Below are 24918 nucleotides of genomic sequence, written 5' to 3' on the forward strand. Positions count from 1 at the left end.
GATCTTAGAGCAGGATACATGTCGGCACAACTTTGTGGGCCAAAGGGCCTGTACTGTGCAGCGATGTTATACAGCATGTTCTATGACCTATTCCTGCTCCTATTTCTTAGGTTCTTATCTAAGTAAGTTGAATAAACTGTGTTCCTCAAAGAAAGATTTTGGTTGGATTCATTCCAAGGCTGAACACCTATTCTTGCAAATCTGTTTCTGATGCAAACCCTTGTCATGTTAAGATTTGCTGATACTGAAAATTTGGAACAAGTTGTAAATTCTGGTCCAACATCACACCCTTTTTCTGCTATGGGTATAATCTTTCACTCATCCGTTTTGATTTGTTGGCAAAGGTGTCATTGCAAACACAGGAAGCTATCCTGAGCAGAGCAAAACTTCAGTGCAACAATGGTTCTGCGAAAAACCTTTGACTTGGTGTTCAGCTATCTCCTATGTGCTTATGTTGAGAGCAGCTGTGGAGTAAAGGTAGTGGATAATGGATATAGAGACATTGTGATTGCGATTAAACCAAGTATCCCATATAATGGCATGATTCCTGACAAAATCCAGGTGAGGTGAATTTATCGAGTTGCTTTGTGTCAATGTACATCTTGTATCTATTGTATTACCTTGAATTTAGGATTTGATTACAGGGGAAAGAGTTAAAAGAATATGTATGCATTATTGCCCCTGTCAACATGATTAAAATATAATGAGGCATTGATTTTAGACTTGTGCTCCTTTAAGGAAATGATGGGTGAAGCCTCCTTCTTCCTGCATCGAGCTACCAAAAAGCGGCTTTATTTTTCAGACGTAAAAATCCTGCTGCCTTCTACCTGGTCAGTGAGTTCCAGCTTGGTTCAGAGACCAACTAATGAATCCTATGGAAAGGTAAGAAGAAAGAAATCAGTGGGGTGGTGATCGGTTGCTTTTCAGACTGAAGGATGGTAGATAGCAGTGTTCCCCAGGGCTCAGTGTGGATTGCAGATGTGGATGTGCAGGACAGCATTTGCTAATTTATGGATGAAACCAAACTTGAAAGAGTGGCAAAGGGTGAAGAGGATAATAATAGAATGCAAGAAAATGTAACATGAATGGGCAGCAAGTTACAGATGAAATGAAGGACCGAGGTATGTACAGTATAACACCAATAATCTGCTATCTGATTATTCAGAAATCCTGATGGTTCAGCATCAGGCTCACTGGTGATGTTTCCCACTTGCCCCTGAAACTCACTGACACCCCATTTCCTGTTCTCCCTTCAACTAACCCAGACATCAGTTCCTGCACTCCCTTTGAACTCACCAGGATCCCCATTCCTGTGTCATCTATACTCACTGGAGCCCCGTTTCCAATGCTCCCTTTCACTGCACCGAGCCCCAGTTCCCCCTCTCCTTTTCAACTCACCCAGTCCCTGTTCCTGTGCTCCCTCAACTCACCAGGACTCCATTTCACATGGTCTCTTTAAACTCAATGGGACCTCATTTCCCGCACTCCCTTTAAGTTCACGCAGTCCCCTTTTCCTGTGATCCTTTTAAACTCACTGGGGCCTGGTTCCTGCTTTCCCTTTAAATTCACTGGAGCCCCATTTCCTGGTGCAACTTTTAAATTGCCTATGATCATATTTCCTACACTCCCTTTAAACTTGCTGGGTTCATTTGAAAATGTTTTATATAACTGTATAACATCCGAAAAACTGAATTAAAAGTGTGCTGGGGTATTAATTGGGATAATATCCAATCGTCTGGAAAATCTACTTGTCTGGCACCACCAAAGACCCAAGTATGCTGGATTATTGGATCCCATGTGATGTAACCTTTCATACCAGCCTGCCATGTGCAAATCTTGTCAAACTCCTTGCTAAGGTAAGATATTTTTATTAGTCACATGTACATCAAAACACACAGTGAGATGCATCTTTTGCATAGAGTGTTCAGGGGGCAGCCCACAAGTGTTGCCATGCTTCTGGTGCCAACATAGCATGCCCACAACTACCTAACCCCTGCATCTTTGGAATGTGGGAGGAAACTGGAGCACCCGGAGGAAACCCGCGCAGTCACAGGAAGAACGAACAAACTCCTTACAGACAGTGGCCAGAATTGAACCCAGGTCGCTGGCGCTGTAATAGCCTCACACTAACCGCTAAATGTAGACAACACTGACATTCCTCTTGGTCACTTCTTCAAGAAACTCATATTCTGCTTGGGTGGATTACAACCCAATGGTATGAACATTGAAGTTTCCAACTCCAGGTAACACACTCACCTGTCCACCTAGAATTCTTCTCCTTGTTCATCTTCCTCAGACCCTCTTCATCCAGTTCCACCCATCACCTACCAGCTTCTTTCCCACTCCACGTCATACTGGTACACACTGGCAATCTACCAGCTTCCTCATCATATTGGTACACACCGGTAATCTTTCCTATTCCCTCTCAGTCCTGATGCAGGGTCTCAAACCAAAAATGTTGACTTACACCTTTTGACTGTGGGGAAAATGGAACTAGCTTAGGTGGGCACCTTGGTCAGCATGGATGAGTTGGGCTGAAGGGCCTGTTTCCATGCTGTATTACGCTGTGACTCTTTGACTCTATGACTCCACAGATGCTGCTTGACCCAATGAGTTCTTCCAGCATTCTGTTTGTTGTCACATTACAACATCACTTCCTATATTTCATCAGCCCTTACTTCAAAGGTACTTCAGTGGCTGGGCAGCACTCTGGAAAGTCAAAGAGTCACAGAGAGATCCAGCACACAATAGGTCCTTCCAGCCACTGAATTTGTGCTGATTATCGAGCACCTGTTTTTACACTAATCCTAACCCATTATATTCTCCCCACATTCTCATAGTTCCCCCAGATATTATCACTCACCTACACATCAGGGCAACTAACAGTGGCCACTTAATCTACAAACCCACATGTTTCTGGGTTATGGGAAGAAACAGGAGCACCCAGTGTAAACCCAGGGAGAATGTGCAAACCCCACACAGACAGCATCAGAGGTCAGGGTAGATCTGAGTCCCTGCAGCTGTGAGGTGAAGTTCTGCTACCTGCATCACTTGCGCTGTCCTGCCAGAGGCTTGAAAAATAATTCTCTTCCTTCGCACTGTCCCAGTCATTCCTGTGCACAAATCTCAGACCAGACACCAGACTTTGCTCGGTTTTCCTAATAGTTTATCAGAATCTGCCAGCGCTTACCCTCTGATGCCTGGAATTCCAAGACTCTCATGAAGATGTGGATTCTTGCACCTTGCTGATGAAGGGTCTTTGACCTGAAACATTAACTCTGTTTCTCTTCCCACAAACGTGCCCTGATTTGTGGGTATTTCCAGAATTTTCACTTGTTGTTGAAGTAATACTGTTCATTTGCCTGAATGAGTCACTCCAACAATAGTCAAGAAGCTTGATACCATCTGGGAAAAAGCAGCCCATCCACCAGCTTAAACATTCATTCCCTCCACTCCCAGCGCACATGAACTACAGTGTGAACTACCTATGAAGTTCACTACAGTCCAGGCTACTCCAATAGCACTGCCCAAACCATGACCCATATGACCAAGTTCGCTCCCACCCCAAGAACTTTCCACTTCTCCTGCCATAGGTGCAACACCTTCCCCTACACCACCTCCACCTCCATCCAGGGACCCAAACAGTCCTTTCAGGTGAGACAGAGATTCACCTGACCCTCCCTTAATATCATCTACTGCATTCAGTGCTCCAAATGTGGCCTCCTCTACGTTGGTGAGACCAAATGCAGACTAGGTGACAGTTTTGCAGAAGACCTGCACTCTGTCTGTAACCACGATCTGCATCTCCCTGTTGCAGTCACTTCAACTCCCCCTCCCACACTATCACTGATATATCAGTCCTCGGCCTCCTGCACTGCCAGGAGAATTCCAAGTGCAAACTGGAGGAACAGCACCTCATTTTGTGTCTTGGAACCTTGCAGCCTAACGGCATGAACATTGAATTCTCCCACTTTAGGTAATTCCCACCCCCTTCCCCATAAACCACCCCTCCCACCCCACCCCACCCCACCACGCTTCTTCTCTTTTTCCCTTTCCTAGCCTCTCTCTCTTTTTCTACCTTTCTTTTCCTTAATCTCCTTACCTTTGACCCATCCCTCAGTGGATCTGCTCTCCCCTCCTCCCCCGCACCTGCCTATCACTATCTCTTACCTGCATCTACCTATCACGTCCCTGTGCCCACCCCGCCTCCCCTCTTTTGTCCACCTATCACTGCTCTGCTTTTCCCTCCAGTATATTGGGCTTCTCCTTTTCATATCTTCAGTCCTGAAGAAGGGTCTTGACTGGAAAGGTTGACCGCCTGCTTTTCTCCACTATGTTGCCTGGCCTGCTGAGTTCCTCCAGCATCGTGTTTTTCATCTAGATTCCAGCATCTGCAGTCCTTTGTTTCTCACACACCATCCTCATTGTGGGAGCACCTACATTAGAAAGACTGCAGCGATTCAAGATGGTGGCCTTCAAAACCCTATTAAGGGCAGTTCAAGATGCACAATAAATGCCTTCAGAGATGTCCACTTCTGAAAAACAATGTATAACATACAGTTAGTAGGTTAACATGGGTATAGTTGGGTAGCACTGGCTCGTTGTGCTGTATAAATAAAGTTTAAAATTAGGAAGAAAGATTGGGAAAATTATCACAGAAATTCTCCCCCAAAGTCCTTCCATGTTTTTTATATTACAGTCCTGGGCTGCACAATTCTTTGGCTTGTGCACAGTGTCACTATTGCAGGGATTTACACATGGAAATGTGCAATTGTCTTTCACAGGCAAATGTGATCATTGCTGAACCGCACCCTCGGCATGGAGACACCCCGTACACCCTGCAGTATGGAGGATGTGGGGAGAAGGGCCGTTACATTCACCTCACTCCCAACTTCATACTAAATGACAGGCTGGTTGCAGTTTATGGTGAAAAAGGTAAATCATTTTCAGTAAGTTAACATCTTTGCAGCATATGTTTTGAAACAGATGAAACTGTCTAGGGAAACTCATGGAAACAACTTGGGAAAGCAAAATAGGAGGTATGCAGTTCTTGTGAGAAACTTGTGCACATTAGTATGTGAATTGACTACTTGCAAATTACCCTGTTTAGGAGGGTGACAGGAGAATCAGGGTGGGGGCAAGGGTGTGAATAGGGTACAGGATAAATGGATGGGAAGTGGGACTGACGGCATTAATCTGAGCCAGCGTACGCTCAACAGGCCAAATGTCCTCTTGCTATGATATAAAAATAAAAGATATGAGAAATATCATACCAATAGCTAAGCATTCTGAAACGTGATTTTGAACAACAGGAAGTTAATGCATTACCTTTTTCTACAGGACGGTCATTTGTTCATGAATGGGCCCATCTCCAGTGGGGTGTATTTAATGAATATGATGATCAGGTGCCTTTTTACAGATCTGATAAGGGTTCCATTGAGGCAACAAGGTGAGAACTTCAAATCAAATTATTTTGTTCAGTAAAGAAAGCATTTCAGGGTTTGAAGACAAGGCCACAATATCTGAGAGCTTTCTTTTGTGGTCTGCTACTGTGGATTTGTTAACATTGTTAAGCTGAAAAGTTGACAGGTTTGTTCCAAGGACAGATCTCAAAAATAAAAGTGCAGGAATTACTCAACAGGTCTGACAGAACCTATGGCGAGAGAAACAGAATTAATGTTTCAGGTTAATGACTTGAAAAAGGTACCATCCAAGATAGAGCAAGATAAAGCATCCAACACAAATTTTCTGCTACATACTTTACGACTTCCACTATTATTATACTACCCTCTTTCAGTGAGCAGCAAAGTTCAAATGTTCATGTATTCTCTCATCCCTTCCACCATATTATATACTTTTTCTAGTAATATAGCCCCCTTTCTCTACCTCTTCCATATCCCTGCTAACATTGTATCATAAAACTTGTTTTATAGTAACAGTTTCCATTTCTGATGCAAGTTCTCAGTTAACTCTGAGTCTTTCTCCACATTGCTGCCAGACCCAAGTACCTCTGGCACCTTGTTACAGATTTGGTTAGAGAACAAGAACTATTTACATTTCTGGCAGCAGCTGACAACAAAGATGTTGACATTCTTCCCAGCCTAACAGAATATTAACTGCTGTAATTAGGGCTTTGTGACTGTCTAGCCATGAAGTACAGAAATGACCAGGGCTTCCCGTTGGACAGTCCATGTGCCCACCTGAATTGGACTCATCATACACAAACGAGTGTCCAAAGGTGTACTTAAATCTGACGCAGTTTGAAAGGGTAATTTGCAGTGTATACACTCTACCTAAAAGAAATTTCATTTCTTGGTCTTTTCTAGTAAAACTGGTCTAAGCTTGCTCTGTGGTTAATTATAGAAATGTCACTCAGAATCAAGACTGATTTATTTTTGTCATTGGACCTTCAGGTGTTCAAAGAAGGTAAAAGGAACCATTAAAGATTGCACCGACAGTTCCTGTTCAGAATGTAACATTAATAAAAAGACAGGGTTGCCAGATGGAGGTTGTACATTTTATCCAGAGAAGAACCAGACTGTATCCTCTTCAATAATGTATCATCCAGGATTGGAAAATGTAAGTAGAGTCACCAAGCTGTGCTTTTCTCAGTGATGACGTTTTGTTCCAGGAATTGTTACTTAGCTCATTGTATTAGCCACAGTTCATTGCTGCAGAGCATCGTCAAGGCAACATCCTAGACCAAACTACCTTCAGCTGCTTCATCAATGACCATAACCTCACTGTACTATTGCTGATTGTACACTGTTTACATGACTCTGTTCCCCTGCCATGAAAGCAATCCTGAATGACCTTCAGACATGGACCGATAAATAACATGCCCACCCCAAAAGTTCCAGGCAATGATCATCCCTAACAGAGTTCATCTCATCTTGCTGTATGTTCTTATTTATTCATTTATGAGACGTGGTCAGAGCTGCTAATACTGCCATTTGTTGTCTCTCCATAATTGTCCCTGAACTGAAAAGCTGCTGCCTCATAGCTCCAGTGACCTGGGTTCAATCCTGACCTCAGGCAATGTCTGTGTGGAGTTTGCACATTCTCCCTGTGACCGTGCAGAATTCCTCCGGGTGCTCCATTTTCCTCCCACATCCCAAAGGTGTGTGGGCAGTCAGCCACTGTAAATTACACCTATTGTGTAAGTGAGCAGTGGAATCTGGGGGGATTTGATGGGAATGTGGGGAGAATAAAATGGGATTAGTGTAGGGTTTGTGTAAATGGGTGCTTAATGGTTGGCGCAGACTTGATAGGCTGAAGGGCCTGTTTCTATGCTGAATGCCTGTGATTCTAAGAGCTGAGTGAACCACAGAGATAGCTCAGACTTGGTAAGGATGCCAGACATCCTTTGTTGAAGGATTTGAGTGAACCAGGTAAGTTATTGCAATAAATCAGGAGCTTCATGGTTGCTGGTATTGAGATTAGTTTTAATTCCAGACTTTTATTTAATTGCTTGGATTTGTATTTCCCATCTACCATGCTGGGATTTGAACTCTTGTCTCTGGATCAATTATCTGGAAGTCTGGCTGAATCATTGCAATTTCTGAGGGTCTCACATTGACAAAGAAAGGAGTACTTCTAACACACGTGCACGTGCAGCGGGTAGTGCTGCTGCCTCGCAGTTCCATTAACCTGCATTTGATCCTGATCCCTGATGTCGCCCGTGTGGAGTTGCACCTTCTCTTGGAAGCTCTGGTTTCCTCCCACATCCCCAAGGTACCGTAAATTACCCCTAATGTTGGTGGGTGACAGAGAATCAGGAGATTTGAGGAGTATGTGAGACGGAATAGGCTACTGCAAAATGTGGGGGAATGAGATTGATGGGGTTGCTCTGGAAGCCAGCATAGACTCATAGAACATAGAACAGTAGAGCACAGGAACAGGCCCTTCAATCCACGAGGTCTGTGCCAACCATGAAGCCAATCTAATGACATGGTCCATATCCCTCCCTTCCCTGTTGGTTTATAGGCCTATCTAAATGTCTCTTAAACAATGTTATTATATCTGCTTCCACCACCTCCCCTGGCAGCACGTTCCAGGCAAATACCACTCTCTGTTAAAAAAAACAACCTTGCCTTGCACTTCTTTAATCTTCCCCCCTCTCACTTTAAACCTATGCCCATAGTATTTGATATATTCACACTGGGAAAATTGCGCCGATCATTGACCCTATCTATTCCTCTTATAATTTTATAATCTTCCATCAGGTTGCTCCTCAGCCTCTGAAGGTCCAGAGAAAAGAATCCAAGTTTATCTGACCTCTCCTAATAGCTAATATACTCCAATCCAGGCAACATCCTAGTGAATCTCTTCTGCACCTTCTCCAAAGCCTCCACATCCTTCCTGTAGTGTGGTGACCAGAACTATACACAATATTCCAAATATAACAGAGCCATAGTTTTATACAGCTACAACATTAGCTTTCCAATTTCTATAATGCCCCAACCAATGAAGGCAAGCATGCCATATGCCTTCTTCCCACCTGTGCTGCCACTTTCAGGGAGCTATGGACTTGGATCCCAAGATCCCTCTGTACATCAATACTCAGGGTCTTGCCATTTACTGTATATTTTCCTCCTGCATTTGACCTCCCAAATTGCATCACTTGCTGGGCTGAATGGCCTCCTTCTACACTGTAAGGAAATAAAAGTATAATCAATGTTGTAATGTAGGAAATGTGGCAGCTAATTCACGCACAGCAAGCTCCCACAAACAGTGATGTGCTGATGAGCATAATGATCAGGAAATATCCTTGGCAGGTAAGGTTAAGGAGAATCTGCAGTTATTCTGTCAGTATATAGGCATCAGGAGGGTAGAGCAATAGGGAAAGAGTTGATTCCCTTAAGGAGCTGTGGAGTAATCTACCTGTGGAACCAGGAGACATGGGTGAAGTTCTAAGTGAATACGTCTTGTCTGTCTTCAGCAAGGAGAAAGGGATGGAAGATAGTAAGTTCAGGGAAGGATATGTTGATTGTATGAACCATGTAGATATTAAGAAGATGGAGGTGTTAGATGTCTTGGAAAACAAGGATGGATAAATCCCCAGGACCAGATGAAATCTATATCAGAATGCTATGGGAAACAAGGGAGAACAATAATTCTTGCACTTTTGTTACCTGGCATACCTTGCTTACTGCTATCTACAAGCCAGTGAGCCTTATGTCTGTGGTAAGGAAGTTACTGGAGAACATTCTATGGGACAGGATTTATGAACATTTGGAAAGGCTGGGACTAATTTGGGATAGACATCATGGCCTTGTGAGGTGGAAATCCTGTCTCACTAATTTGAATAATTTTTTTGAAGCGGTATCCAAGGCGATTAATGAAGGCCAGGTGGCAAATGATGTCCATATAGACTTTAGTAGGCATTTGACAAGGTCTCACATGGTAGGCTGGTCCAGAAGGTTAACACACATGGGATCCAAGGTGATCTGGCTGATTAGATCCAAAGTTAGCTTGGTGATAGGAGGCAGAGGGTTGGGGTGAAAGGATTTTTTTCTGATAGGAAGTCTATAACTGGTGGTGTACCACAGGGATTGATGTTTTGACCTTTGCTGCTTATGGTATATATTAGTGACTTGGACGTGAATGAGGTATGATTAGTAAGTCTGCAGTTGGCACAAAAATTGGCAGTGTTTTGGATAGTGAGAAAGGTTGACTAATGCTACAGCAGAATACAGATCAGTTGGAAAATTGGGCGGAGCGTTGGCAGATGGATTTTAATCCCGATAAGTGCAAAGTGATGCATTTTGGGAAGTCAGACGGGCAGGATACGTACAATGAATGATAGGACACTGAGGAATATTGATGAACAGAGAGATGTCGGGGGTGGGGGGGGGGTTGGTTCCAAGTCCATAGTTCCCTGAAAATGGCAACACGGGTGGATAGGGTGGTGAAGAAGGCATATGGCATGCTTGCCTTCATAGGGCATAGAATATAAAAGTTGGGACGTAATGTTGCAACCTTTTAAACCCTGGTTAGACTGCACATTATAGGGACTCCCTGGGTTACAAATGACCTGATTTACAGAAATCTGACTTTATGCAAATTCTTTAAATACATTTTTAAAGCATTTTTCAAGCTAGTAATAATAATAAAATGTATCATGGTATTCATCAATGACAGGATACAGTATATTCCATTAGTTTAATTATGGGAAGTGTTAGGGTGATTATTCAATGAAGTAAATGAATTATAGCAAGTATATATGAACAATATGATATGGGTTACTGTAGAAAACAGATGTTTTTGGCTCGGGGACAATTCTCAGGAATGGAACTTTTATGTAACCCAGGGACTGCAGTTCTGGTTACCCCACATTATAACACAGGAGGTGATTGCAGTGGAGAGAGTGCGGTGGAGATTCACCAGGATGTTGCCTGAACTGGAAGACTTTTATGGGAAAGATTGGATAGGTTGGGCTTGATCCCCCTGGAGAGAAAGAGGCTGAGGGGGTGACCTGATAGAGGTATATCAAATTATAAGAGGTGTAGATAAAGTAGATAGTCAAGACCTTTTTCCCATGGTGGGAGTATCAGAAACAAGAGGGCAGACATAGATTTAAGTTGAAATTGAGGAGTGTTAAAGGGGACCTGAGGGGACTCTTTACACAGAGAATGGTTGATATCTGGAACTCGTGGCCAGAGGAGGTGCTGGAATCAAATACAATCATTATATTTAAGAGGCACTTAGACAGACACTTAAATAGAAGGTGGTCCTAATGCAGGCAAATGGGATTAGTGTAGTGGGGCAAAAGGGTCAGCATAGACAGGGTGGGCCGATGGGCCGTTTTTTTGTGCTGTACAACACTATGAACAGATTACCTGTTTATTGTGATGTTGATTGAAGGATAACTGCTGGCTATGAACTGGGAATAATTCCCCTGATACTCTTTGAAATAGCTCTGAGATCAGTTGTAACCTTCTGGCAAGGACCTCCTTTGAGCTACTCATCTGTTTAACCCATGATATTTTTTCAAATTTCCAGGTGGTTGGATTCTGTAATGATAAAACCCACAATACTGAAGCACCCAACAGGCAGAACACAATGTGCAATTACAGAAGTACTTGGGATGTGATCGTTAGGTCTGAAGATTTCAGAAACATTTCCTCATCCCACACTGGTTCAGTCATCCCAACATTCACACTTCTACAGGCCAAGGACCGCGTGCTTTGTTTAGTCCTTGATGTTTCAGGAAGCATGGGATCGGTAAGGTCTTTTATGATGCCATTCAATGAAATGTGCAGACAGGGTGACAAGGGAAGTCTCAATGAGGGAGCACTGCAGTTTTTTTGTCTCTATAAATTTCTCTTTCATTTATTGTACATGTGTAGAAACAGACACATGGTCAGCATTTGGTTCAAATTTGTGCAAAATGCAGAAGAGGGTTTAACATTCCTGTTGAACTAGGAGATAGCACTCACTCAGGGATGGACTGAGTTTTTGGCTGATGCGTGTAAAGTGATCAGTTAGGATGCTTTGCCATTGCACCATCTTGTTATATGAGCTGACGTTATTTCTTTCTGCCCTCCACTTCTTCAAGTCTATAGTCCTTAGTACCACTCAGAGAAAGCGCATAATGCAGGACCATCCCTTGGACCCGAACGGTCAGTGACACTTTATAGTCAAATGGTAGATAATGGTAGGATAGAGTTGTGGAGATGAAGACATTCCGATGTTTAGCAAACCAGCCATGAATAATACAGAGACTCAAAGCATTTAGATACTTAGGATACTGTAATTACCTTTATGATGCTGAAGACACATCTTTAGATATTCTAAACAGTCACACTGGTGAATTTGCCCAACCTGATCCCTCAACTAGAAGCTGAGATGCTTGGATAAAATGGAAAACTTGGTGTTGCCTTGTCAGCCCTTTAATGTGTAATAGTGTGGATATCACCAAGTGCTGTTGGTAGGTTTAGTGAACACCAGGCTTCAGTGAGGAGGACGAGCAGCAATGTGGTAAAGCAAGGTAAGATATTTCATTTTTCTCAACTCTGCTAGTTCACTGAAGGGGCAGTAATGGCAGTCAGTGGAGTAGTATGTTCCTCCTGTGAGATGTGGGAGATCAGGGAGCAGTCAGGTGTCCCTGAGGACTATACCTGCAGGAAGTGTGTACCAGCTGTAGCTCTCCTCAGACTGCATGGCTTGGTTGGAGAGGCCGTTGGACTTGCTGAGAATACTGGAGGCAGAGAGTGTTATACACAGGAGTTTTAGGGAGGTCATCAGACCAAAGCTTCAGCCAGAGATGTGGGTGACCACCAGCGGGGCAAACAGGTAGTGTAGGATTCTCCTGTGGCTGTTCCCCTCTCAAACAAGTATCCCATTTTGGATACAGTTGGTTCCTCTCAGGAGAAAATGACAGCAACAACCAGATCTGTGTTGTACAGCAGCGTGGGTGTTAGAGGACTCTTAAGTGGAGACACAGACAGGTGTTTCTGTGGCCACAAGTGAGACTCCAGTGTTGCTTCCCTGGTGCCAGGGTCAAGGATGTCTCTGAGGGGGCACAGGACATTCTGAAAGGGGAAGGTGAGCAGCCAGAGGTCATGGTCCATATTGGTACTAATGACATAGACAGGAAGAGAGATGAGATCCTGTAAGGGGAATTTAGGAGGTTAGACAGAAATTTTAAAAGCAGGACCTCGAGGGTTATAATCTCAGGATGTTTGAATGAAGTGAGAAAGAGACAGAAGCATAAGAATGGGTAATGATGAGACAGCAGTTTAGCCGACGTTGGAAAATTCAATGTTCGTTACAGACGGTTGCAAAGTGCATAGCTGGAAGATAAAATGTTGTTCCTCTAGTTTAAGTTCTGCCTCACTGTGGCAGAGGAGGAAGCCACAGATAGACAGATCGGGATGTGAATGGGATTGATTTATAGTGGTGCAGGCTGAAACACGTTGCTGATAATTGGGGGCTTTCAGTATGTGTCTATCTCAGGGAAATTCTCAGATGTACTAACCTGGATTGCTGCCAAAAATGCTCATTCCAATTTCACTCTTGCTGCAACAGCCCCAGAAATGATTGCTTGCTGCAAGGGAAATCAGTGCCAAGAACAAAACCACTATCTGATCTCATCTCTGGCCAATGGTTCTCTATAAGAAGCCAACAATCTTACTAAATCAGAAGAAGGTGACCCAATTTTAGCTGCAGACAGCAATAGGACCATGGAAGATGGTGCTGAATGAACATCCCACACCCAGATTGTGTGATGATCACTTACCCATCCGGCAATGTGGGGCTGAATTTCAACAACAGCTTGATTCCAGCAGAAAGGTCATAGTTTTGTTTATATCTAAAAGCATTAACTTTCAGTTGTATCCAGCACTGTCTGTGCAGGGGTTCGGTCTGGCTTTGAAGTAGGTCTGGAAAGCTTCATAACATCTTACCCACCTTGTTGGTAACTCATTGCCTTGCAGGTACTTTGTGGTGGTAATGGCACAACAATTTTGCTATAATTACAGAGAGTGCAGTGCAGGCAGACAATAAGGCGTAAGGCCATGATGAGGGAAATATATCTAAAAACATCAAGCTTCAGCTGCATCCAGCACTGTTCTGATCCATTAAATGGGGCTGTGTTTAATCTTGCATTGTGCTTTCCGCTTTTTATTGGTAAACAGGAGAATCGCATTGTCAGACTCCGACAAGCAGCCGAGATATTTTTGCTGCAGGTTGTGGAAACAAGATCACAAGTTGGAATTGTCACATTTAACTCTGGTGCAAAGGTTCAAACAAAGTTAAGAAAGATTGATAATGGCCACGTGAGGCAGGAACTTGTCCAGCTGCTACCAACATCAGCTGGTGGGGGAACCAACATCTGTGCAGGGGTCCGGTCTGGCTTTGAGGTAGGTCTGGAAAGCTTCATTAATACATTACTTCCAGGGATTTCATTTAACCCACCTTGATAACTCATTGCCTTGCAGGTACTTCGTGGTGATGACGGAGCTACAAGTGGCGATGAAGTTGTTTTGTTGACAGATGGGGAGGATGACAAGATTAGTGATTGCTTCACAGACGTGAAACAAAGTGGAGCCAAGATCCACACCATCGCATTAGGGCCAAGTGCAGCCAAAGAACTAGAGCGGCTCGCAGCGATGACAGGTAACCAGCATCAAATAGCCATGCGGTTAGCACCTGGGAGACCAGTGTGAGAATGTTTTTGGAGAGGGTGCAGAGATTCACCAGGGTGTTGCCTGGGAGGAGGGACGGCACAACTGTGGTAATACTTCCCTATTTCTAAACTCCATCCCTCCTGCAATAAAGGCCAATGGGTCACTTACCTTTCTAACTAACTGCTGCATCTGCCTGCTAACTTCTGGTGATTGGTACACAAGGCCACAGAGATCCCTCTGCCTGCACCTCCAGGCCATGAACATAAATCAAAGTAAATGAGGGCCATCATCTGATCCTTGCCAGACTGCCTACTTGCGTCCCTCCAGCCTGAAAAAGACCCTTTTATTCCAACAGTCTTCAATGCAACAACTAATCTTCAGTCCATCTGAGCACATTGCCCCTTGTCTTGTTTGACCCACAGAAAGGTGTTAAGGAGAATGATAGACATCGTCACCACCAGTGTTGAAATCAATCTATTTCATAACTTTACTTCAACTTTTACAATGGGCTGTTGTGGTCACATTACAGGAATTTGTGAGGCTATTTCTTAATTTTGTTCTTAATTGGCATTGGCCATAGATGATGAGTTAAGGATTATTTTATTTTCCATTAAATAGGAGGTCTACAGTTTGTAGCCACTGATAAAGTGGACACAAATGGACTAATTGATGCTTTCACTGGATTAGTATCAGGAAATGGTGACATCAGCCAACAGTCAATCCAGGTTTGATTACTTAGAGAACTATTTTCCAATTATTCTTGTGTTAACAAATGCTTTGTAATAAAATATGTCTATTTCCTTGATCCAAGCTTGAAAGCTCAGGAGGGAGTGTCGATGGAGGCAGTTGGTTTAATGGTACAGTTGCTATCGATAAAACTGTCGGAAACAACACACATTTTGTGCTCACATGGGAGGATCTGACACCGGATGCGTTTGTACGTGACCCCAATGGGAAGATATACAGTATTAGTGACTTTGACATAGATGATATTGTACACATGGCGCGGCTTGAGATTAATGGCACTGCACAGGTATGTTCCAATGCACTTGAAACATTATCTCTGTTCCTCTCTCCACAAATGCTGAGGGACCTGCTTGGTTTCCCCAGTGTTTTATATTTTTTCTCTATTAACCTTACAGTCAATTGCACATTGTTTGGACTCATTTCTTTAAGCTGTATCGACTGTGTGCAGTCTGTTTACTGCCATTCACCCTCTATTATGACAGGTCCCTATTTGACACAGCAGGCTGCTTGTTATTGACCTGTCCTGTCAATAGGATGAAGCAAATGGTTTGTTTACCAGCCTGTTGCAGCACTGTGAGAGTTAACAGTTGTTCTTTGGGAGAATGCTCTGAGGGAGGTACAAGGAAGCAATCTGAATGACAGACATGGAACTTCAATCATTGGAAACTCCAGTGTCAAATACCATCTTGACCTACAGAAGTGAGAGGTAGTAAATGTTTAGGCTGCTGTTTGGGGCGTATGCTTTGTCTGTCCTCTAAGTCTTTGTGCAAGAAACAACAGCAACATGGAAGCAAAGGGATGGTTGATGTTTTGGGTTGAGACCCTACATCAGGACTGGGAGTATAGAAAAAAGGTCACCAGGATATAGAAGTCAGGGAGGTGTGAGACAGAGGCTGGTAGGTGATAGGTGGAACCAGGCGAGGAGGAGGGGGCTGATGGGCAAATGGAGCCAAGTGGGGAAGGGCAGGAGGAAGGGTAGGGACTAGGTCTCCGTGCTCTTCCAATGTTCCAGCCTCTCGCTGTTTGGACTGGGTACAAGATACACTTCAGCAACTCTACAAGGCTATTTCAATAACATCTAATAAACCCACAACTTCCACCACTGAAGTGAGCAAAGGTATCAGATGCATGGAAATTCCTTCACCTTTAAGTTATCCTCCATTCAAGCTGGACATTTATTGCTGTTCCTCCTTCATCACAAGATCTTGGAGCTTTCTGTCTAAACTGAGATGAGGGAGCATCTTAAGATAAAGGCTCACCTCCACTTTCTCAAGGGTCCCTACACTAGATCATCATTCGTCCCATGTCTCAAGCATTAATTATTTTAAATATCACTGAGAATTTAATCCTGCCTATGGTTATCATTGTCCTCGGAATAACCCTGAATATTTATCTCCCAGTCAGGAACTTGGACTTACAGTATCATGAATCCCGGAAATACACAGAAAGTAACAATTACAGTAACATCCCAAGCAGCGGATGAGAAAGTTCCCCCTGTCACAGTCAACACAAAAATCTCCAGGAAGGATTCCACTGGCCCAGTGATTATTTATGTGGAAGTCTCCCAAGGATTTCTGCCAGTCTTATTTGCGAAAGTGACAATCATTGCTGAACTTCCCAACGGTCGGACAGATGAACAGGAACTTTTGGATGATGGTTCAGGTAAGTTACATAAAATTGTCTTTGAGAAATAAAATTGGAGCTTTTGTGAAATTACCAATGGTGCAGTGAATATAAGTGAAAGTTTGGGGGAGATGCATTGATGTAGAGTGAACTGGGTGGGTAAAGGAACATTTACCATTGGTTGCAGCCAGGAGAACTATTTAACCCACAGGCAGCCTGAACAAATCGTAACCAGATTTCCTTGGGCTGTGGTACCGGCTGATCAGTTATTTGGCCTCAGGATGCCCCAAACTTACACTAACATGTGGTCATATGTGAAGATCCAAGGTCAGATCCTCAGACTGTCCGCCTCCTCGCTACACTCAGTAGTGAGTCTAGAGCTGGACTCAGTGGTGAGTTTGCGATGAAGCAATGACTCACCGCACCGAGCACCCAACCCAATGCCAGAGAGGATTGGTGTGTAAATGAGAACTCTATCTATTTGAATTGGGTCATGAATTCTCTGGAAAAATGTAAGGGTAGGTAAGGACTAATTCTTTTACTTTGTTTTAATGTTATGATTACGTGGCAGTCAAAGGCTATCAGCTCATAATGAGGGACGGGCCTCAGGGGCGGTCCCTGAAGCCAACCTGTTGTACAGTGCCTGCTCCATCCTGTAGGACAGCTGTCGGGAGACAGCTTCCACATCCAGAGACAGTAAGTCCGGGCGCACAGCAAGTCTGGGCAAGGTGGCCAAGTCCAGAACAATCCTGCCCATTGGAGTGTGACATTCTAACAAAGTGATGACTGAAACAAAAAGAGTATTTAATCTGTTGCAATAGATATTCAACTGGGCTGCTTGTAGTATTTAAGGAAGATGGGTGGATTATATTTATTTAAACCACTAAGGGACTTGCCACCTCCAGCAGACTCTTGTTGCAGGTTCCTTAAAATACTGGCAGGGACAGGAGAGGGTAATTCCCAGCAGAGAGCAAAATATCCCTTCACGTAACGCCAACAAAACATCGGTAAAGGGAAGGGGGATACATCTGTATCCACCTGACAATGTGTCCTGATTTAGGGTTTCGACCACGTCAACAATTCCTTACCTGCCTCAGATGATGCCTGACCTGCTGAGTTCCTCCAGTAGATTGTTTGTTGCTCCAGATTTCAGTACCTGCAGTCTCTTGCGTATCCAGATATTGTGTCTGCCAACTGCTGCATGAGGGATCTTCCTGAGCAGTCCAGGCCTGGATCTAATATGTGGGGTTGGGAGCAGTGAAGTAGGGTGGGGTATGGTGGGAGCTGGAGGGTAGGCTGGTGGGTGCTGTCAGGGAGGACAACATTTTTACCAGATTTGTCTTTTTATTGCATGCGTGTGTGTGTGTGTGTCTGTCTGTTAGAAACATTATTGTTCAGACTGAACTGAGTGGGTGCTGGGAAGAGCAGAATAAAAGAATTACTTTCTCGACTTGAAACGTTTCTATGGATTATGATTGCCCTGGTTCAAAGGTGCCTGCCCATTCCTCTTTGGAAACTTTCTCATCGATCCATCCAAGGCGTTTCAGAAATGGCTTCTAACCTCGTGTAATAAATTTTGTATTGAACTTGGCCGATGTTGATTATTTGAGGTAGCCCTTTGTGCTGTAAACCCATGGTGTCTGTGTGGGACCTCCTTTATGACCCATTCATATGAGACTTCAATGGACATGATGGAACAGTGCAATTAACTAAAAAAAATCACATTGATGAATGTTGCCTTAAAAGTGTTCCTGCTCAATACATCACACATTTGGCAGTCCACACAACAATGGAAACATTTAAAATTTGAAATTAGTTCTTGACCTGATCATTTTACTGAGGACATCAGATTGAACCACCAGTGGGATGGGAGTAGGAACCTTCAGTGTGCAGCATTTAACCTAAATGCAGTGTTAGTGTTGCATTCTCTCCTCAGCCTACAACCACATGTCTTTACTTGCTTTTAGGTGCTGATACTTTAAGGAATGATGGGGTTTACTCTAAGTATTTCCTGAACACTGCTGAACATGGAAGATACAACTTCAAGGTGCGAGTAGAGGGAAGGGAAAGGGCTGCTAAGATGGCAAACAGAACAGATGGGAATGCCATGTACATACCAGGATACACAATAAATGGTAATAAACATTTGGCAGTGCAAAAGAAGACAATGTAGATTTGCATTGACTTATTTTCATTTATCATAGACTCATAGAGCTGTACAGTGGGATTAAAGTGTAAACTTACATCCTTGTGCCCAAATATCTGGAGAGGGATTATGAACTTGAGGCAAGAACGAGCCATGGATGGAGAATAAACTGGCAGAGATGGAGAATGGAATTATAAGACAACAGGGGGAAAGGAGAGGGCAAGAAAAGAAAATGAAACAAGTGGAAGAAATTCAGGGTAGGTCAAGAGAAGGAGAAAAGAACAGAATGCTGTAAGCACTCATCAGTTCAAGCAACATCTGCAGAGAGAGATACTGTGCTAACATCCCTGGCTGATGATCAGAGCACGTTGCTTGCTTAGTTTTTGACAAAGGAAATCAGAGAAAATGTCAGAATAAAATACCATTGAGCCTGTACGCCTTCTATTCCCCCACAAGAAGAACTGGGGGGGGGGGGGTGGTGGGAGGCTGTCACAGTGTTCTTGCCCCTCCCTCTGAGGACGTAATGAGCTGCTACTCTCCACCTCCTCGACAACGTCAGAAATGCAAGTGGGACCTGGAGGGAATTCGTATTCAGCGATAGTTTGCTCTGTATGTTCTGGATACTAGAGACGTGTATCTTTCCTTCCACATAGGCATTATTTACAGAAATCCGCCAAGGCCTCCAGTCAGTGATGAAGATTCTGTGGCTGAAATAGGAGATTTCAGCAGGGTCAAATCAGGAGGAGCGCTTTCAATTCCCCCAGGTACACCTGTTGTCAACTTTGCACCGTGCAGAGTCACAGACCTTCAAGCAACAATACTTAACGATGAAATTGAGCTGCAATGGACAGCACCAGGGGCAGACTTGGATCAAGGGACAGGTAAACGTTCCTGCATTTAAATAGCTGGCAGAGAATTTCTCTTCCCAGTAATGAAGTAATCAAATATTGGGGAATTCTGGGGATCAGCTGAGGTATGACACAGTGAAAGCATCTTCCCCAGGTAGGAAGAACAAGAATAAATGAAGGACATGGCAGGCCTTGGTGCTCTGGTGAATTACTTGTAGAGTCATAGAGCTACACAGCATTCAACACTTTTGCCTATTGAGTCCATGCCAACCTGTTTATTCTAATCCCATTTTATTCTTCCACATTCTAATTCATTTCAACCATTTACCTACACATTAGGGGCAATTTGCAGTGGCTAACTAACCTCCCAACCAGCACACCCTTGGCACATGAGAGGAAACGGGTGTAACCAGGGAAAACCCACACAGTCACAGGGAGAACATGCAAACTCCACACAGATAGCACTGGAAGTCAGGATCGAAACCAGGTCACTGGAGCTGTGAGGAACCATTGTACTAGTTGTGCTATGTACCTCCCTGTTGATAGTATGGGGAAAAGGTTAAGAGTGTCCCAGGCAGAACAAATCTTTCTGCTCAGCAAAAGATACCTTTTAGGGGAAACATTAGTTCATGAACTATAATGTGAGCAACATGTCTGCTGTACTGGAGTGAAATCAATGATCAGTTTTAAATGTGCAAGGATAAATATTGGTCACGACACCCAGAGAATTCCAATGTTCTTTGACAAATCATCCCACTGCAGTTTTTTATCCCATTTGGGAAAATAGGTCTGATTGACAATGTTGTGCTCAAAATATCAGCCAAGGGTTGAAGCCAGAGGTGAGGTGGGGAGAATCTCACAACTTCCTGAGCCATCAGCAAGCATTGTATTTGTTTTAGTCAGTAAGCTAGGCTTCCATTCCAAATAGTCCGCTCCACAAAATACTGTCCTCCAAAGTCCTCAGCTCAAGCAGCAAGAAGATATCAACTCTGATACATTTTATTATTTTATTATCAAGCCATTGTGAACATGAACCCATGACCAAGAGAATCAGTTTGATCTGATTGCTCACTCCCTCTCCCTCATGTTCTGCCTCACTTAAGTTCTCACCCTTACCCTCAACCTCTTCTTCATCCTTTCCTCTCTCGCACTCTCCCTCACTCACTCCTGCCATCCATTCTCTGTGTTTACCAAAGGGCCTTAATTGAAGCCCTCACCAGAAGTTTTTAGTAAATAATAAAAAAAACAGAATTCCTTATTCTATGATCAAATATCTTCATTTGAGGTTGAAAGATTATGATAATCATCATAAAACAGCTGACACTGCAATAGACATCCCTTTCTCGCCACCCTTCCAATGCTGTGAGCAGAATCTTGCATGGACATTCTGGGAGTCACTCCAGTGCCGATCCAAATGAAGCACCCTCCTACAACTGCAGTGTTTTTATGACTGATGGTTGTAACTTTCAACATAAAACCCAGCAGCTGTAATTGCAGCGTCCTCTTTGATCTAAGACTGTTTCACACTAACTGTTCCTGCTGTCCAAAGCAAACAGTGAGTCTTCTGTCTTCCCCCACCTCCCCCCGCCTGGTATCTGTGTGAGCTGTTTGGAAAAAGGTTTAACCTTACCAAATCATAATTATGAATTACATTCCCCATGGTCAAATACAATTTCAGTGCTTATATTTAGGTACACTTCAATAACACTTCAGTTTAAATGGTTTCACATTCACAATGAGATACATTCCAGGTGGAGAAGTACAAGTTTTAAAAACTTCCCAGCACCTGATATTCATGCACACAGCTTCAATATGGCAACTTTGTTTGGTTGCATATCTGTAGTGGTCTTTCCGAGGGCTTTTACCATCAGCTCCTGACGCCATACCTTTTGATTATTGGAGCTTATTTTATGACAGTATTGTGAGTATTGAAGCTCCACAGATGGTCAAAGACCACAGGGAATGAGATACATGTCTCCCCCTTTCTCCCCCTTTCATCTTCACAGCTTTTACATTTCATGAAGCCTTCATTCCCTCTGATCCCACTGGGACACTACAGTTCCAGTCAATTTCTGGAAATGAGGAGCACAAACTATCTCATACTCTATGACCCCCTGTACACAACAACTTCACTTGCATGTAAAGTGTCCTAAGTTGCTTGCCAGGGCTATATTAAAACAAGATTTAACAAAAGTTGCCATATGAAAAAGAAGCAGGGCATTCAACTGTATGTCAATGCAATCATTTATTTCCTTTCTTCATTAGCATCCTACTATGAGATGAGAATGAGTGACAAACTGCTGCAGCTACGGGACAGTTTCTCAGGAGCTGAACTGGTTAACTTGACAAACTTGAAACCACGGCCGTTTGGTTCCAAGGAAACATTTACAATTGTCGCTGAAAATGCAGGGCTTCGAAACAGGACAACACTCTACTTCGCTCTCTGTGCTTATGATGAAAAGAATCAGTCTTCCGAGATGTCCAATGTTGCCAGGATTTCTGTCTTTGTGTCTTTGCCTGAGGAACCAAAAGGCAGTCATGTGCTGCATAGTATTTGGATTGCTGTAGTAGTTGCAGTTATTGTATGTTTGATTGTTGGCATTACTGATCATGTTGTAAAGAAGAAATGCAAGAGTAAGAGATTGCCAGAAGCAGCAGCACTGTACAGACACAATGCCGCTGCTTAAATTACTAATCCGAGCAATTACTTTAGTCTGATTTATTACTGCTGCAGATTATGTTGAATTCTCCAATATTTTTCTGAGACCTCTATAGTCCTTCGCAGACAATTGGAAGAACTCCCTTGGAAATTCAGCTCTAATTAGTTGCTTATCCTCTTGGTGTAGGTCAGAAGATTGCATGGTGTGACCGGTGATATCAGTGTGTGCTGGCCCTAGACCAGTCCTGGGGGATTGAACACTGGCTGTCTCCAACCTGTGTCTAAATTCTTTGCTTTTGGAGGATGTGGTTTTTACTGGGGTGGAATTTGTATTATTGAATAATTTTGATGTAGCTCTGTGAAAAATAAACAATATTTTCTCAAATAGCATTTTCTGAAACCACCTTTTAGTTCATAACGAGGGTCTTTGGAACTTGGTTACTTTTTGGAGTCTTCACAGAAGCTTCAGATGCTAGGGTCTTGTACATTGGATGTTCCATCTTTGCCACCAGTAATAGCAATAATTTATAATTTAGTGGAGCTTTGTTAACATAACACGATGTAACTACGAGATTCAAGAAGGACAGTAAAGGTGAATAAGGAGGCTGAGCAGTGGATGGAGAGGTCAGGTGACCACAAATCTGGTCAGGGAAAAGTATTTTGAGAAGCTTTACATACAAAAGACAGGAATACACCAGAAATAAATTACTGAGTGAAAGGGGAATGAGTGAACTCACAATCAATGAGTGAGACCAAAGGTATTAAGTAGGGTAAAGAGGAGATTAGAAAAGAAAGGAAAGCACTGTGCACATTGTTTATTTAAAATGGTAAGAACATCTTGCTCCATTAAGAGATTACCAGAAGTTTGTGTAACTAGGTGTCATTGGTTAGTCATCAGAAACGACAATCATTTAATTTAAAGGAATTCTGTTGTTGAACAATAAAAGATCATTCAGGTTTCACTTAATAACATTCTCAGCGCAAATACTAAACTGCTTTCATTTCCAAATTCCGATCATTGAAATAGAACAAAACATTTAACTGAGACTGATACCATCAGCATTGGAGACCATACATCAGGATAAAAGGTCATTCATCTGAAACATTAATTCTCTTTCTCTACCTGACCTGGTGAACATTTTCTGTTTTTATCGCAGGATTTCAGCACACGCAGTATTTTACCTTTGGAAGATGCATATCACCAATGCCAACTTGGCATTTAAGCTTATTTCTCAGACTTTCCATGTTTAATTAATAAACGCTCCTGCTTTATGGAATGGATGATCACAGCTGGTTCAGGATATTTTTTTGAGTTGTACAACCTAGGTGTGGTAACAGAACATAAATTTTGAGGAAGACTAAAGGACGTTGAGATGCTTAAACAAAGCAGTCAGATGCTCTGTAAATGTCAAGTTTAAATGTGAAGTTGGCATTGGTGATGTGTATCTTCCAAAAGCAAAATACAGTTGATTAGTATAGCTTCTGCTTACAGTTGGGGTCATTAACTCACCAACCCTCAAGGTGTCTGTAGCCACAGGGTGCCAACAGGCCCACTGCACACACCGTGGATGGTCCCTGTCAAGAGACCAGTGCACTTTCCTCCCTCCAACCCCTCAGTTGATTTTCCTCCTCCTCCTTGTTTTCCACAATCCCACCTCTGCCACCCCCTCCCCTTTCCCCCTCATATCATGGCAGCTGTAGATCCCTTTAAAAGTGAATGATCTTGTGGTTGTGAGTTCAGTGAGCAGCGATGTCTATGAAATATGCAGGTCGGGTTTAATTCATCTAATGACAGCATATCACGATAACAATTTCTTAAAGCAAAGATGTCCCAATTTTATGATGCATTTGTGATTTCTGATTTGTTATAGATACCACCTACTTAGAGCACCAAATATTGGAATTGGTTTATTATTGTCACTTGTACTGAGGTACAGTGAAAAACTTGTCTTGCATACCGATCGTACAGATCAATTCATTACATAGTGCATTGAGGTAGTACAAGGTAAAAGCAATAACAGAATACAAAGTAAAGTGTTACAGTTACAGAGAAAGTGCAGTGTAGATAGACAATAAGGTGCAAGGTCATAATGAGGTAGATTGTGTGGTCAAGAGTCAAATGTGCTTCATGTACTGCCTCTAGCAGTAGTTTCTGATGTTCTGCATGATCAATAACCTGACTCAAGAAGGATAGGCTTAATGAAGATGAAAATAAAAAAAAACTTCAGATGTTGGAAATCTGAAATAAAAACAGAAAATGCTGGAAACACTCAGTTAATGTACCTGAGGTGCACCAGTGATTGAAGATGAAAAATAACAATGGCCAATGGAAATCAGCAAAAGACACTCAGTGCAAAGGTTGTGTGTCCCAGAGGCATGGAGAACTTATAGCCGGTTTAAAAAAGACTGGATGATAGCATTAACTGAGGAATAGCCAAATGCTGGAGAGTTGTCAGAAATATGTTGAATGCAGATTGAAAGCTTAGGCTTGCAAGCTCATCTTGCAAACTTGGGCATTGAATTTACCTCTTCAAAGCAGCCATGAAGAAATTTCAGCTGAGGATCTTGTGACACACTTGATTTATTTTTGCATATAAGGTGATTGTTCATGTCATTTAATCATATGAAAGCAAGTATTATGATTTTCAGTGCCTAACCTTGTGATAGCATGAGGCGTGTTACCATTTATGTTGTTAAATGTGTTCATTCATGCAGTTTTGAGTCTGACTTCTTCTGTGTTCACTGTTGAATAGAAATATTACA

The 24918-nt window shown here is 42.9% G+C and overlaps 1 protein-coding gene across 1 annotated transcript; it reads left to right on the forward strand.

Annotated features, from left to right (window-relative positions):
* Positions 1-376: 376 nt before the first annotated feature.
* Positions 377-22465, forward strand: LOC127567721 (calcium-activated chloride channel regulator 1-like). The gene is made up of 14 exons (XM_052010690.1): positions 377-561; positions 739-882; positions 4785-4935; positions 5341-5449; positions 6414-6579; positions 11005-11226; positions 13641-13865; positions 13944-14121; positions 14751-14857; positions 14944-15165; positions 16280-16541; positions 18470-18637; positions 19302-19529; positions 21762-22465. The coding sequence occupies exons 1-14, from the start codon at positions 400-402 to the stop codon at positions 22181-22183; spliced, it is 2766 nt and encodes a 921-aa protein (XP_051866650.1). The 5' UTR covers positions 377-399; the 3' UTR covers positions 22184-22465.
* Positions 22466-24918: the final 2453 nt, after the last annotated feature.

Source organism: Pristis pectinata, chromosome 3 (assembly GCF_009764475.1).
Source record: "Pristis pectinata isolate sPriPec2 chromosome 3, sPriPec2.1.pri, whole genome shotgun sequence".
In the NCBI taxonomy this organism is placed as follows: Eukaryota; Metazoa; Chordata; class Chondrichthyes; order Rhinopristiformes; family Pristidae; genus Pristis; species Pristis pectinata.